General features: G+C 44.9%; 1 protein-coding gene across 1 annotated transcript; it reads right to left on the bottom strand.

The window, feature by feature from the left end:
* Positions 1-5,380: 5,380 nt before the first annotated feature.
* On the bottom strand, positions 5,381-13,038 carry swi5 (SWI5 homologous recombination repair protein). The gene is made up of 5 exons (XM_072487441.1): positions 12,890-13,038; positions 9,533-9,581; positions 8,685-8,797; positions 7,219-7,313; positions 5,381-6,275 (listed from the first exon to the last, which is right to left on the bottom strand). Exons 1-5 carry the CDS (start codon positions 13,009-13,011, stop codon positions 6,211-6,213), a joined length of 444 nt encoding a protein of 147 aa, XP_072343542.1. The 5' UTR covers positions 13,012-13,038; the 3' UTR covers positions 5,381-6,210.
* Positions 13,039-15,762: the final 2,724 nt, after the last annotated feature.

Raw genomic sequence — 15,762 nt, forward strand, 5'->3', positions numbered from 1 at the left:
CCCGTTTAATGACTGCAGATTCTCAGCTCTTCGTTTCAAACCGCCGGGACCCGTCACAAAATCAACATTCAATGTCAAATAGACATTTGCAAACGTTTTTCCTCTACCCAGCGAGCAGGCTAACAGTCTGAGAATGTCACATGGGTGATGGCTCTCCAGGCCACTGTGTGTATCTTTCTTCGGGAGCAAGGCTCTCCAATCCATCCCAGCCCCTCGCTGTTCAGTCCAATCCCGAACAAGTATTTTCCGATGAGCAATTCTCTCTCTCTCTCGAGCTCTTGTGTAATCTATTGAGTCTCTATGACTTGTGTCTGAGGGGACAAAGAGGTTTCTATCTCCACCCAGTGTACAGAGGAAGTAGCGACACTGCCTTTCAACTCACATGTCGAACTAAACAATTCATGTCAGATGGCAGTTTCTTTTCCCCTTTGACCCACAAAACATTTACCCCACAGTTTGTTGCACACGTGTCTCTCTTGAAGCGAGTACTGAAATCCTTAATGGCTGCGGTGTAGGTGAGGGGGGTATTGCATTTGACTGCAGATTAAGAGGTCCCTGGTTAAAATCCTGGTGCCCTCTTTGGTTTGACAACTCTTTGACAAGGTTGCAATTTGTTCTTTCACCTGATGGCACCAGACTAGTCAAAGGAAGCTTCCAGGACTTGCCAGTGTTTTATGTTGATTTTCACTGTGGAGCTGGACTTTCCAATTCACCCCAGTCCATTTCTTTCCAATCTTCCCCCTGTAAATTATTTCCCTCCGAGAGCCTTGACAATTTTCTCTCGAAGCAGAGGAGACCGGGGGGGGGGGGGGGACATGATTGAGATGTATAACATTAGAAGGGGCATAGAGTAGACAGGAACAAACTTTTCCCCTTGGTGGTAATTCGAGTGGGTGCTTTTTCCCCAACCGTTTTGTTTCTTTCTTCTGACTTGTAACTGTTAATTTGCAGGGAGAGAACCAGAGAGCATCCTGGGAAGGTAAGTGATTTTTATTACCTTTTCAAATTGTGTGGGGGGAAAACTGTAGGTGACATCACAGTAAAGCTGTGACCTGATTGGCTGGTTGGGGATCTGTTAAATATTTAAAAACAAATAATATTGCAAAACAAATCTAATTGATTAACTTGATAGTGGAGTAACTAAACCCGAGGGCAGAGATCGGTATTTAACATTTAATTTTACAGTAAAAATCATCTAGCGTCAGGGCCATATAGTTAATTGTAACTCTATCTAACAATAATTCAAGTGTTTATTTTAAATTAATTAGTGCTTAAATGTCACTCAACGGGGTGCAGTGCTCCAACTGTGAGATGTGGCAGATCTGTGATGCTTCCAGCGGGTCGACTACATCTGCAGCAAGTGTAACCAACGACAGTTCCTCACAGACCGCGTAGTTCATTTGGAGCAGCAATTGGATGCACTTAGGAGCATGCAGGTGGCGGAAAGTGTCATAGGTAGGAGTTATAGAGATGTGGTCACACCCAAGGTGCAGGCAGAGAGATGGGTGACCACCAGAAGGGGCAGGCAGTCAGTGCTGGAATCCCCTGTGGTTGTCCCCCTCTCGAATAGGTATACCGCTTTGGATACTGTTGGGGGGAGTAGCCTATCAGGGGAAAACAGCAGCAGCCAGAGCAGTGGCACCACGGCTGGCTCTGGTGTTCAGCAGGGAAGGACAAAGCACAGAAGAGCAATAGTCATAGGGGACTCAATAGTCAGGGGCACAGATAGGCGCTTCTGTGGACATGAAAAAGACTCCAGGATGGTATGTTGCCTCCCTGGTGCCAGGGTCCAGGATGTCTCTGACGGGTAGCGGGCATCCTGAAGAGGGAGGTCAAACAGGCAGAGGTCGTTGTACATATTGGTACTAACGACATAGGCAGGAAGGGGCATGAGGTCCTGCAGCAGGAGTTCAGGGAGCTAGGCAGAAAGTTAAAAGACAGGACCTCTAGGGTTGTAATCTCAGGATTACTCCCTGTGCCACGTGCCAGTGAGGCTAGAAATAGGAAGATAGAGCAGCTAAACACGTGGCTAAACAGCTGGTGTAGGAAGGAGGGTTTCCGTTATCTGAACCACTGGGAGCTCTTCCGGGGCAGGTGTGACCTTTATAAGAAGGACGGGTTGCATCTAAACTGGAGAGTCATAAATATCCTGGCCGTGAGGTTTGCTCGTGTCACACGGGAGGGTTTAAACTAGTATGGCAGGGGGGTGGGCACGGGAGCAATAGGTCAGAAGATGAGAGCATTGCAGGAGAACTAGGGAATAGGGCCAGTATGGTTCTGAGGAAGAGCAGACAGGGAGATGTTGCTGAAAACAGCGGGACTGGTGACCTGAAGTGCATATGTTTTAATGCAAGAAGTATAACAGGTAAGGCAGATAAACTTAGAGCTTGGATTAGTACTTGGAACTATGATGTTCTTGCCATTACAGAGCCCTGGTTGAGGGAAGGACAGGATTGGCAGCTAAACGTTCCAGGATTTAGATGTTTCAGGCGGGATAGAGGGGGATGTAAAAGGGGTGGAGGAGTTGCGCTACTGGTTAGGGAGAATATCACAGCTGTACTGCGGGAGGACATCTCAGAGGGCAGCGAGGCTATATGGTTAGAGATCAGGAATAAGAAGGATGCAGTCACAATGATGGGGGTTTACTACAGGCCACCCAGCAGCCAGTGGGAGATAGAGGAGCAGATAGGTAGACAGATTTTGGAAAGGAGTAAAAGCAACAGAGTTGTTGTGATGGGAGACTTTAACTTCCCCAATTTTGACTGGGACTCACTTAGTGCTAGGGGCTTGGATGGGGCAGAGTTTGTAAGGAGCACCCAGGAGGGCTTCTTAAAACAATATGTAGATAGTCCAACCAGGGAAGGGGAAATACTGGGCCTAGTGTTGGGGAATGAGCCCGGCCAGGTGGTAGAAGTTTCAGTAGGGGAGCATTTCGGGAACAGTGACCACAATTCAGTCTGTTTTAAAGTGCTGGTGGACAAGGATAAGAGTGGTCCTAGGGTGAATGTGCTAAATTGGGGGAAGGCTAATTATAACAATATTAGGCAGGAACTGAAGAACCTAGATTGGGGACGGATGTTTAGAGGGTAAATCAACATCTGACATGTGGGAGGCATTCAAATGTCAGTTGAAAGGAATTCAGGACCGGCATGTTCCTGTGCGGAAGAAAGATACATACGGCAAATTTCGGGAACCTTGGATAACGAGAGATATTGTAGGCCTCGTCAAAAAGAAAAAGGAGGCATTTGTCAGGGCTAGAAGGCTGGGAACAGACGAAGCTTGTGTGGAATATAAGGAAAGTAGGAAGGAACTTAAGCAAGGAGTCAGGAGCGCTAAAAGGGGTCACGAAAAGTCATTGGCAAATAGGGTTAAGGAAAATCCCAAGGCTTTTTACACGTACATAAAAAGCAAGAGGGTAGCCAGGGAAAGGGTTGACCCACTGAAGGATAGGCAAGGGAATGTATGTGTGGAGCCAGATGAAATGGGCGAGGTACTAAATGAATACTTTGCATCAGTATTCACCAAAGAGAAGGAATTGGTGGGTGTTGAGTCTGGAGAAGGGTGTGTAGATAGCCTGGGTCACATTGATATCCAAAAAGACGAGGTGTTGGGCGTCTTGTAATATATTAAGGTAGATAAATCCCCAGGGCCTGATGGGATCTACCCCAGAATACTGAAGGAGGCTAGAGAGGAAATTGCTGAGGGCTTGACAGAAATCTTTGGATCCTCACCGTCTTCAGGTGATATCCCGGAGGACTGGAGAATAGCCAATGTTGTTCCTTTGTTTAAGAAGGGTAGCAAGGATAATCCAGGGAACTACAGGCCGGTGAGCCTTACGTCAGTGGTAGAGCAGAAATGGAAAAGTATTTTTTAAAAGCAAAACAATGTTTATTCTATGAACTGAAGTTAACCTTTTTAAAACATAGTGAACATCTTAGCAACCATTAATTCAGTACAACCCCCAAAGAATACAACAGTAAGTAATCCTTTAAGCTTTCCTTTTAACATCCATAAGACTTAAAACACCTTTTACCAGAAGCACATCAGGGTTAACGTCACTACGGTTGTTAGTTTTAAATCACCAGGATCGATTTAGTCCTTAGATTACAAAGAGACTCTAATACACCTTCTGGCTGTGACTGCAGCTATCCAGCTCTGAAAACTAAACTAAAACCCACCCTGCAGCAAACAGCCTAAAACGAAAGTAAAAAGCTGACAGACAGCCCAGCTCCACCCACACTCTGCCATCACTGCAGTAATAAACACCTATTTCTTAAAGGTACTCTCACTAGATATTTATATACATTTATATACGCACCCATTTATAAACACCCATTTCTTAAAGGTACTCTCACATGACAAAACCATGTTGATGAGGTTTGTGTAGAGCAGTTGGATCTGATTGTGGATTTTGGATTAGATTGGATAATAATAATCGCTTATTGTCACAAGTCGGTTTCAATGAAGCTACTGTGAAAAGCCCCTAGTCGCCACATTCCGGCACCTGTTCGGGGAGGCTGGTATGGCAATTGAACCGTGCTGCTGCCTTGTTCTGCATTACAAGCCAGCTATTTAGCCCAGTGTGCTAAACCAGCTATACTCCTTCAAGTGCTGCTGATGGCCTCCAGGCGCTCTCTCCGCCTGCTCTGTCATTTCCAACCTAAGCTCTATCAACAAAAAATAGAATAAGCATTTGTCAACAGATCAGATAAACAGAAAATTCAAGCCAATACTAAGTGCACTCACTGCATGTTGATTGAAAGAGTGCACATGTTAAGTCCATATAAAACAGGATTGAACTCCTAGAGGTTACAGCTAGGGAGGCGAGCACAGGTACAATCAAACTTGTTTCAAGTAGCTGTATACCGTAACAGCAGTGTTAGTGAAACAGAAACAATGGACTTGACCCGAGAGGATTTTCCTGAAGTTGGTGTTTGGAGTATCTTCAACTCGGTGAAAGATGCTCTTTGGTCTGCCCAAAACATGTTGATGTTCCAGTGCAAAGAGTTGTTCCTGACCGAGTGTGCAGGTTGGCATATTCCTACATTTACAAAGATATGGATGTGGCTCCCCCTGGTGGGGATTCTCAATCCTCCATGTTACTATAATGCATTGCCAATGTCCTAATATTGTATTAATTTATCCATATTTAACCAAAGTTTTTAAAAAATTCAATCTTCTAATAAATTGGGCATTGTTTAGCGTAGAGTATTTCATTTGTTAAGAGCACTTCTGGCTCACACTTGCAAAGTGACACATGACGATTAGATTGCCCTGCACAATCTCAATTCTCAACGCAAACGCACAGGTCTACAAATTGGAAGGGGGAACTGATGGTCATGAATTAATTCTCATACAATAAATGGACCAGACCACAAACTGAATAGATTGATTTAATTGAACACCTTTAATGAACAACAATCAAATCAAAAGGTTCATAAATTGACACAATTTGATCTCAACGAAGTGTCAAGTGCAGATTTAATCTGTGGCATGTTTTAGAGTTCAGTAATCTTACAGAGTTGATGGTCACCCGGGGGGGTGCACTCAGTACCCAGGAATCAGATTATGGACGATGTATTGAGTTTCTGCTCCTGATCGCTGTCCAGTGACCCCTGATGCAGAAATGACCTTACCAACCAGAACTGGACTCAACTGCGATACCCTGCTGACGGAACAGCCTTCCGACACTCACTGGAAACGGAGGCAACGATCACCTAAATTGACTAATGTCTGTTTAGGAAGCATTCCTTTATGGATTGACTGGAGAGCTTCTAGGTGGTCAAACTGGAGGTTATTTCGCAAACTGGTTGTCACCTCATCAGTATAACTCTCCTGCTCCGAATGGATGGGCAGAGTATAAAATATTGAACAAGGAGGCGCTAAGGTTGGGGGGGGGGGGGGGGGGGGGGGGGGGAATCAGATGTGAAGATGAAATAGAAACACTGAGCAACAATCCCATAAACAAAAATCAACAACTGTCAACACATCCATCACCAATACTACTTCAAACCAACTCGGCTTTTATTGGGTATCCATCATTACACCAGGTTTCACTTCCAGGTATTCTGGTGGCCCTCTGATCATGGCCGATGATTCCTCTCCTTCCCCTCATTATCTTTGCTGATGAAACCAATATGAAGGTCAAATTGAGAAGGGTACAGATTCCCAGCCACCTTTGATTCAGGTGGGGCACTCTCTCAATGCGGTCTAGTCTTCCAAGTCCAGTCCAAACTCTCCGTACAGTTCCTTGGTGGTGACCCCTCGGATTACAGCTGTAACAAATGATCGAAAGCTGCCACTTACATTGTAAGACTGTGGAGTAAGACTGTAAGAGTAGAACCACTAATTTATAGAACACTTTGCATTTATACAGTGTCTTTAACACGATAAAACCTCCCAGGGCATTATCAAATAAGGCATGATCATAGTCAAGTTGTGTTACTGGACTGGTAATACAGAGGCCCAGGCTAATTGCCCTGGGGTCATGGGCTCAAATCCCAATAAATAAATCTGGAAAATAAAATAAGTCTCACCGATTGTGACTCTGAAATGAACACCCTTTATAGAAGGAAATGAGCCATTTTAACCAGTCTGGCCCACACGTGACTCCAGGTAAACAGTAGTGGGCTTGACTCTTAACTTCTCCCTGAGGTGGCCCAGCAAACCACTCATTTGAAAGGGCAATTAAGGATGGGAAACAAATGCCAGCCTTCCCACCAATCCCCATCCGATAGCTGCGTAGCGTTCATCCTCGGTGGCCGCGCTGAGTGAGATTCAAACGGGCAGTCATTTCATACAGTGGTCTCACGTGACTGGGCCCTCTGCATCTAATCCACAATTAAAGTGAACTCGAAATCTAGCTCAGAATTGAGCGAGTTGAGCTGTGCGATGTGCTGCCTTTCAGGTAGGATACAAAACCGAGGCACCGTCGGTCTCTCAGGTGGATCTAAAAGATTCCATGGCACTGTATCACCAGGCAGAGAGTCACCTATTCCTGGCATCCCGGCTAATATTTACTCCCCAGCCAACATCACTAACACAGTTTGTTTAGTTATCACCACATTGCTGTTTGTGGGAGCTTGCTGTGCACAAATTGGCTGCTGCGATACAGCAGTAACAGCGCTTTGTTGCTGTGATGGGTTTTGGGAGGCTCCGAGGACATGAGAAGTGCCAAACCATTGCAAGCACAGTTAGCAGCATTTAAGGAGGTCTTACCCAGCTTGCCCAACAGTAACTGGCCCACGTCCTTGATGTCATTGTATTCGTGGAGCTGGTCAATGTGTTGGTCCAACTCTTCCAGTGTATACCCGCTGCAGGAAACGAGAAGCACTAATGTTATCCAGAGCTGATCTCCTCTATAATAAGTTCAAGAGTGTAACCTATTTTATAATGCAATTACACCAAGTGGTCCGCAATTAAATAACTCACAATCAAGTTTACTAGCAGGCCCTTCTGGCTCTCTGGGTGAATTGTGTCACGGCGATGAATAGAAGCATAGAATCTTACAACACAGGAGGCCATTTGGCCCATCCTCCCGGTGTCAGATCCAATTAGTCAAGCTTCTCCCCTGTTTCATCCCCCGCAGTGTCCTGCAAACATTCTCATATGGTGATCCAATTCCCTTTTGAAAGTTCCGATTGAATCCGATTCCCCTGCACATTCAGGCAGTACATTCCAGATCACCATAACCGGATTCATCAGCCCCACAGATGTTCCCAGTTAAATTGGACGCATTCCGTGTTTTGCTCCCAATGAAGTCAATCCAATTAATTACTTATTAAATATTGTCCCCGTTATGGCAGGCACATGGACCCACAAAGTGTGTCAAGATGAATACCCTGCCAATCTGTTCATCAGTTACTCGTGGAAAGAATGTATCCCAGGTTACCAGAACATCACGCCGCATAATATTCACATAACATCCCAAACTGCTAATCACTGTACAGTATGTGCAGATGACCAGAACCACAGTTACATCAAACAGATCGAGGATGAGACTTGCATTTGGGGCACCAGTCTTTTAATTCCAATTTCCTCAGCCTAGATTACACACCTAAATCCTGGCTACAGCTTAAACCTCTGACTCAGAGGCCAGAAAGCTAGCAACTGGGCCAAAATGACCTCTAACCATTTTGCCCAGGTAACTATTCTGTGGGGTCGTGTGAGCCAAAGCGGTCAATTTCAGACCATCTGACTGCGAAGGGCATTAGAATCACACCCAGGCCTGTCCTCATCCCATCGACACAAGGAGATAATTACAGAAAATGATCAGAAGGAGGACGCCAGCTGATGTATCCCTTCGCTCAAGTCTGTTAGTGCAAAGGTCAAAAGTGTACCTAACTACCTATTGCCTCCGAGTCCAATCTGGGAATGTCCTGTACTGCAAGTCTCAGAGCTGCACTTTGCAATGAACTCACTCCCTGAAGCAAATCAAATAATGTAAAATATTCCACAGGACACATCGCAGGATAAGCAGGCAGCATTCACAGTCCTGCTCCCGAGAATCAATGTCTCCTTTAAGAGGGATGGGTTGGAAGTGTAAGATACTTCAATCTCTGGTCTTATGCAAGTATGAATATTAATAAGAATTGTTTAAATAATTAGTAGGTGGATTTGGTGTTGAGAAAGGTTTTGGGTGGCTCCATGTCTAACCCAGTTGTAACAAAGGCAAACACACTCACTCAGAGATCAGTCCTGCAATCTGACTGTCGAGACCTTTGCATTTCTTCTTCAGATTTTCCAGGTCAAGTTGAAGACCAGCGGAACTGAGCTCAGGGTCTTGGAGGGTTTTTAGCTGGGGGAGAAGTCAGAGTGAGCGAAGGACCCTTCACATTGTGCGGTATCACATACCAGACACATTGTACATTAAAGGAAAAGCTATTCATGGTCAATAAAAATGGTTTTATTACATATATTAGCATTGCAAAGGATGAGTCAAGGATTGGCTTGTCTAATCTTTATATTTCCGTACGTTTACACACCCACACAACCTCTAAAGCAGTGGTTGACAAAGCTTTTTTTGTTTGAAGGACCCCTTTCCAAATAGATTAGTAATTACAGACTCCCCATTTGAATAATATGATTTAATACTCAGTATGAAAGAGCTAGATGTAAAGAGCATTTTAATAATGCTTTTTAAAAAGATATGGGCAATATTTACTTCCAGATATAGCAATCTTAGCACTGTTTCTCCACGTACCCTTCCCCCTCAGGTGAGACAGCTAGCCATTCTGCACTGCACATTTGGCAGCTGCACCCAGCTCCCACCCACACTGCCCACCCGTAAGGCTAACCCTGCTCCCGCACCTTCACAAAAAGTCTCTGCGAATCCCCTAGAAAGCAAGTTTAATGACTTAGGTTCATGGAAGCTTTTCGAATCCATACAGTGCAGATGGAGGCTATTTGGCCCATCAAGTCTGCACCAACTCTCTGAAAAAGCACCCCGACCTAGGCCCACTCCCCCCGCCCTATCTCTGTAATCCCACCTAACCTGCACATCTTTGGACTTATCTTTGGACTCATCACTTACCGGTGATTTAAAGCTTGCATTTAACTTTCTTGACGGTCCAAGAGGTGTCCTGTGAATAATAGGGCAAGAATTAGAGATAACAATGAAGCTGAATATTTAAGCTTAGTCCATCAAACATACTCTCCTTTATGCTTGCAACAAATGGACATAGCTGAGTAAGACCATCTTGGCTCATCCATCCTGAAAGACATACATTTCCATATCCCAAGGTTTTCAACTCTTTCTCAAATGACTGAAGGTTGCTGCCCTCTCTACTCTACTTGGAATTGCATCAAAAGTGATCATCACTTGCTTTGTGAGAGCTTGCTGATGTGTCCTTTACCAGTTTGTTCCCAGACCTTACTAGCATAGTTTAGACTGTAGAGTTCTGTATTCACCATCATGTACACACGTATGAGGGGTCATCTCTTACTTACTTCATTTCAAATGTGTAACTGCCTTCCCTTATAAGTTTGTTCTTGGTCACACAGCAACAGGTTATTTATGGGTGAAGGCCATCCAACTCAATTTAGTTCTATCCACAATGGCCATAAAGTCTATACAATGCAGCTTCCTATTTGATCTTACATGATTCAAGAGTTTGTACCTCTGCTCGTCCATCCAGGAGGTCATTCCATCTGTTGGTTACGTTGTGTGAAAAGCAGTTTCTTGATATCAGTCGTAAATTTGCATTTTACTAGATTGAATCTCCGGCAACTAGTCCTAAATTTGCAACTTAATTTGGTGTACATTTTCCAGGTTCAACTGTCCATTCAATTGACTATCTCATAGAATTGCATAAGACTGTCTCACTGCTTCCTCCTTTCAATATTGAAAAACTCAAATCTCTCCAGGTCTTCCCTCACAACAGACATCCGATATCAGAGATCCAGTCTTGTGAATCCTCCCTGCAATGGTTCCATTGTGAAAATATCTTCCTGGAGGCAAACCACAAGCTGCCATCTAACTGGAGCTTGGTACAGTTTGATCACGACTTCTAATCGCTGGCTTGGTTGTTTTACATCATTTTATTGCCTCTGTTCATCGTTGTTCTGCATTGGCTGGAGCGCTCAGTGTTAAGCCTATTTCATCTGACGCTATTTTAACAGCAATCAGCACATGTCTTATTAGCATCACCCAACACTTCACCAAAAACATCTATTAGTACATCACTTGTTGTACAAGGGACCTACATTCATAGCATTATCTTAAAGATTAAGTTTTGGGGCAATCCAACTTTGTCAATAAAAGCAAGTTAGTGGGATGCTGTAATCTGAAACAAAAACAGGAAAATCTCAGCAGCTGACAGCATCGGTGGAGAGAGGACAGAGTTAACATCGAGTCTGGATGACTCCAACTTTGTTGATGATATCTTAAAACATGGAGCATTCTAAAATTCACCTAAAACCATCCAAGCCCTCAATGAACAGAAACCTGTCTCATCACCATTGTCAACTGTGGCTAAATTTTGTAGCAATCTTGGTGAGATTCAGATGGTTGTTGGTCTAAGTTCTTCTTCAGTACATAACCAGGTCAACGCTGAGGGAGTGCTACACTGTTGAGGGTCCCACCTTTCAGACAAGACATACGCCGAGACCTTGCCTGCCCTCGTTGGTGGATGTAAAGAATCTCATGATTTTCTTTGAAGAACAAATCAGTTCTCCTTGCCCCGCAAGGCTGCGTACTTAGCCCCCTACTCTACTCCCTGTACATACACGACTGAGTGGCAAAATTTAGTTCCAACTCCATCTACAAATTTGCTGATGATACGACCATAGTGGGTCGGATCTTGAATAATGACAAGTCAGAATACAGGAGGGAGATAGAGAACCTAGTGGAGTGGTGCAGCGACAACAATCTCTCCCTCAATGCCAGCAAAACTAAAGAGCTGGTCATTGACTTCAGGAAGCAAAGTACTGTACACACCCCTGTCAACATCAACTGGGCCGAGGTGGAGATGGTTAGCAGTTTCAAATTCCTAGGGGTGCACATCTCCAAAGATCTGTCCTGGTCCACCCACATCGACGCTACCACCAAGAAAGCACAACAGCGCCTATACTTCGTCAGGAAACTAAGGAAATTCGGCATGTCCACATTAACCCTTACCAACTTTTACAGATGCACCATAGAAAGCATCCTATCGGGCCACATCACAGCCTGGTATGGCAACTACTCGGCCCAGGACCGCAAGAAACTTCAGAGAGTCGTGAACACCGCCCAGTCCATCACATGGACCTGCCTCCCATCCATTGATACCATCAACACCTCCCGCTGCCTGGGGAATGCGGGCAGCATAATCAAAGACCCCTCTTACCCAGCTTACTCACCCTTCCAACTTCCTCCATCGGGCAGGAGATACAGAAGTCTGAGAACACGCATGAAGACTCAAAAACAGCTTCTTCCCCGCTGTTACCAGACTCCTAAATGACCCTCTTATGGACTGACCCCATTAACACTACACCCTGTATGCTTCATCCGATGCCAGTGCTTATGTAGTTACATTGTATACCTTGTGTTGCCCTATTATGAATGTTCTTTTATTCCCTTTTCTTCCCATGTACTTAATGATCTGCTCGCAGAAAAATACTTTTCACTGTACCTCGGTACACGTGACAATAAACCAATCCAATCGAGATTGACCACTCACTCAAAAATCACAAACATTCCAATTGTACCTCATGGGATCTTGCTGTGCAAAATAATAGCTACTGAATTTCTCTACATTTTAACAATGACCATACTTCAATGGTACTTTATTAGCTGTTACATGCTTCGGGATAGATGCTGTGAACGATACTGTCTAAATAAATGCAAGTTTTAATTTCCTTTCTCTTTCTCTCTAGGCCTCTCTCCAGATCCCACTGCTCAATTGTAATGGGGGGGGGGGAATGGGACTCGCCTTATGTACCACACATACTTCCACATATTCTGAAAAAAATAAAGTTAAACTTGGATTAACAGCCCCAGATTGCTCAAAGCACTTCACAAGTAGGGCAGTTAACGTTTAGTGACTGATTGCAATCAAACTGGAAAATGGATTCTAGGTGCTGGAAACATGAAATTTAAAAGAGCAGTAGAATTTGGGGGGAATCAGAATGGCATTGCAGAACGCACAAACCTTTGAAGCACTGTCTGCACCAAAATATTAATTTGTCTGTTTCTCTCTCCCAGATTCTGGTCTGGCTTCACCAGAGTTAACTTCCCTTTTCATGAATGACCTAATGTTTTTAAACCTTCTGTGAATATTCTCAAATCATTGTTCTAATGTCAGTAACAGAACTCCCGCCCCACCGTCACGTTACAAACTGTTGCCCTCCCCCCCTCCTTGTTGCTACAATCCCTCCTAGAGCTGCTTCCCAAGCCCAGGGCCGGACAGACCTCCTCAAGGGGCGGCCCGCGGTCCCTCCGGCCTCTTTGTTCCGAGGGGTCCGGGTACAGAGGGGCTGCTCCGGAGGAGGCGAGCGGTTTCCCGCAGCTCCTCGCTCTCCATCCGCAGCCATAGCAGCCGCTCCCGGAACACCTTCCGCACACGTGGCAGCAACTAGCCAATCCCACCCTCTGGCATTTGCTACATTTGATGTATCATTTTTTTTCCTTTGAGTGTTTTGATTTCAGATGCACAAACTTGCACATACACACATTTATATTATCCATACAAATGTATGTATGTGCATTCTCTCTTTAATATTCGGTGCTCTGCAGGAGAGAGGATAGAACTGCATTAAAGAGAAGATTCACTCGGCTCATTCCTGGCAGGAAGGGCTTCTCTTATGAAGAAACTTTGAACACTTCCATGCCCACTGTAGTTTAAAGAATGAGTAATTATCTAATTGAAACATAAAATCCTAAGACGATTCGATAGGGTGGATCCCCGAAGGATGTTTCCACTTTTGGGAAGAATAGGACTAGAATTAGGAGACACAGTTTAAAAATAAGTCTCCCTTTTAAGACGGAGATAAGGAGAACTTTTCCGTCTATGAGGGTCATTAGTACAGTGTTCTTCAAACTTTTTTTCCTGGGACCCATTTTTACCAACCGGCCCTCCTTCGGACCCAACCCAGCCGACATTCGCAACCCACATGGCCGAACTGCTCAACCCACCATTTTCTCTTACCTTGTTTGCTGCTGACAAAAATGGAGGAAATGGTTTTGGGTCCCTTTGGCCCTCGTATGCGCTCCTCCAATGGAACCTGTTGGATGAAGGTGAATCCTTCCGGTGTCGGAAAGTATGGAGTCTCCATCTGTCCAAAGTTCAGAATTTTTTTCCTGTAAGATTTTATCAAATAAACCCCCCCCCCCCCCAAACTTGTAAAAAAAAAAATGAAAAAAATGAATAAAACCCCCCTGAACTTGTAAAAAAAATAAAATGAATAAAATAAATAAAAATTAAATGAATAAAATAAATGAATAAAAACCACTACAGAACTTGTCAAACAAAAAGCTGCAACCGTTTAAAAAAATAGCGGCCGCACTGCGCCTGCGTGCCCGATTATCGGCGCGCATGCGCAATGCGGCCAAATATCTTTTGTAACATGTTCGCGGCCGCTTGCAGCCTGCATTATGAAAAGCCGGGTGCTGCGCGGGGATCTGCGCAATCAGGAGCGCCGCAGACAACGGCTCCACGACCCTCCCGACACCCGCCCGCGACCCGCGCCCCCGACTTTGAAGAACACTGCATTAGTCTGTCCCCAGAAAGCAGTGGGGGCTGCGGGTCATTGATTTTATTCAAGACTGAGTTCGACAGATCTTTGATGGGAGGAGGGGTGGGGAGGGGGCAGGGCCAAAGTGGACTTGAGACCACAGCCAGATCAGTCATGGTCTAATTGAATGGTGGAGCAGGCTTAAGGGGTTGAATGGCCTATATTCCTGCTCCTAAGTCCCATGGCTTATTGCCTGTTTGCTGATGATTAGGGCAGCGAGTCACTGTTGTCTACATGGACTTTAGCAAGGCCTTTGACAAGGTATTGCACCGTAGGTTGTTGCATAAGGTTAAATAAAGGGCGGCACGGTAGCACAGTGTTGCTTCACAGCGCCAGTGACTCGGGTTCGATTCCCAGCTTGGGTCACTGTCTGCGCGGAATCTGTGTGGGTTTCCTCCGGGTGCTCCGGTTTCCTCCCACAGTCCAAAGGTGTGCGGGTTAGGTGGATTTGTCACGCTAAATTGCCACATTGTGTCCAAAAGAAGGTGGGGTTGCTGGGTTACGGGGATAGGGTGGAGGTGTGGGCTTGGGTAGGGTGCTCTTTCAGGGGCTGGTGTAGACTTGATGGGTCGAATGGTTTCCTTCTGCACTGTAGATTCTATGATTCTATGAAAGCTCACAGGATCCAGGGTAAGGTAAACAACTGGATACAAAATTGGCTTGACGACAGAAGACAAAGGGTGGTTGGAGAGGTTTTTTTTCAAACTGGAGGCAGTGTGCCTCAGGGATCAGTGCTGGGTCCACTGTTATTTGTTATTTATATTAATGATTTGGATGAGAATTTAGGAGGTATGTTTAGTAAGTTTGCAGATGACACCAAGATTGGTGGCATAATGGACAGTGAAGACAGTTATCTAGGATTGCAACGGGATCTTGAACAATTGGGCCAGTCTCCATCTGTCCAATGAATATCGCTTATTGTCACAATAAGGCTTCAAATGAAGTTACTGTGAAAAGCCCCTAGTCGCCACATTCCGGCACCTGTTCAGGGAGGCTGTTACAGGAATTGAACCGTGCTGCTGGCCTTGGTCTGCTTTCAAAGCCAGCGGTTTAGCCCTGTGCTAAACAGCCCCTGGCAGATGGAGTTAAATTTAGATATATGTGAGGTGATGCATTTTGGTTGATCGAATTGGGACAGGACCTACTCAGTTAATGGTAGGGTGTTGGGGAGAGTTGTAGAACAAAGAGATCTAGGAGTACTGGTTCATCACTCCTCGAAAGTGAAGTCACAGGTGGACAGGGTGGTGAAGAAGGCATTCAACATGCTTGGTTTCATTGGCCAGAATATTGAATACAGGAGTTGGGATGTCTTGTTGAAGTTGTACAAGACATTAGTCAGGCCACACTTGGAATACTGTGTACAGTTCTGGTCACCCTATTATAGAAAGGATATTATTAAACTAGAAAGAGTGAAGAAAAGATTTACTAGGATGCTACCGGGACTTGATGATTTGAGTTATAAGGAGAGGCTGGATAGACTGGGACTTTTTTCCCGAGAGCGTAGGAGGCTTAGGGGTGATCTTATAGAGGTCTATAAAATAATGAGGGGCA

This window comes from Scyliorhinus torazame, chromosome 21 (genome assembly GCF_047496885.1).
Source record: "Scyliorhinus torazame isolate Kashiwa2021f chromosome 21, sScyTor2.1, whole genome shotgun sequence".
Classification (NCBI taxonomy): domain Eukaryota; kingdom Metazoa; phylum Chordata; class Chondrichthyes; order Carcharhiniformes; family Scyliorhinidae; genus Scyliorhinus; species Scyliorhinus torazame.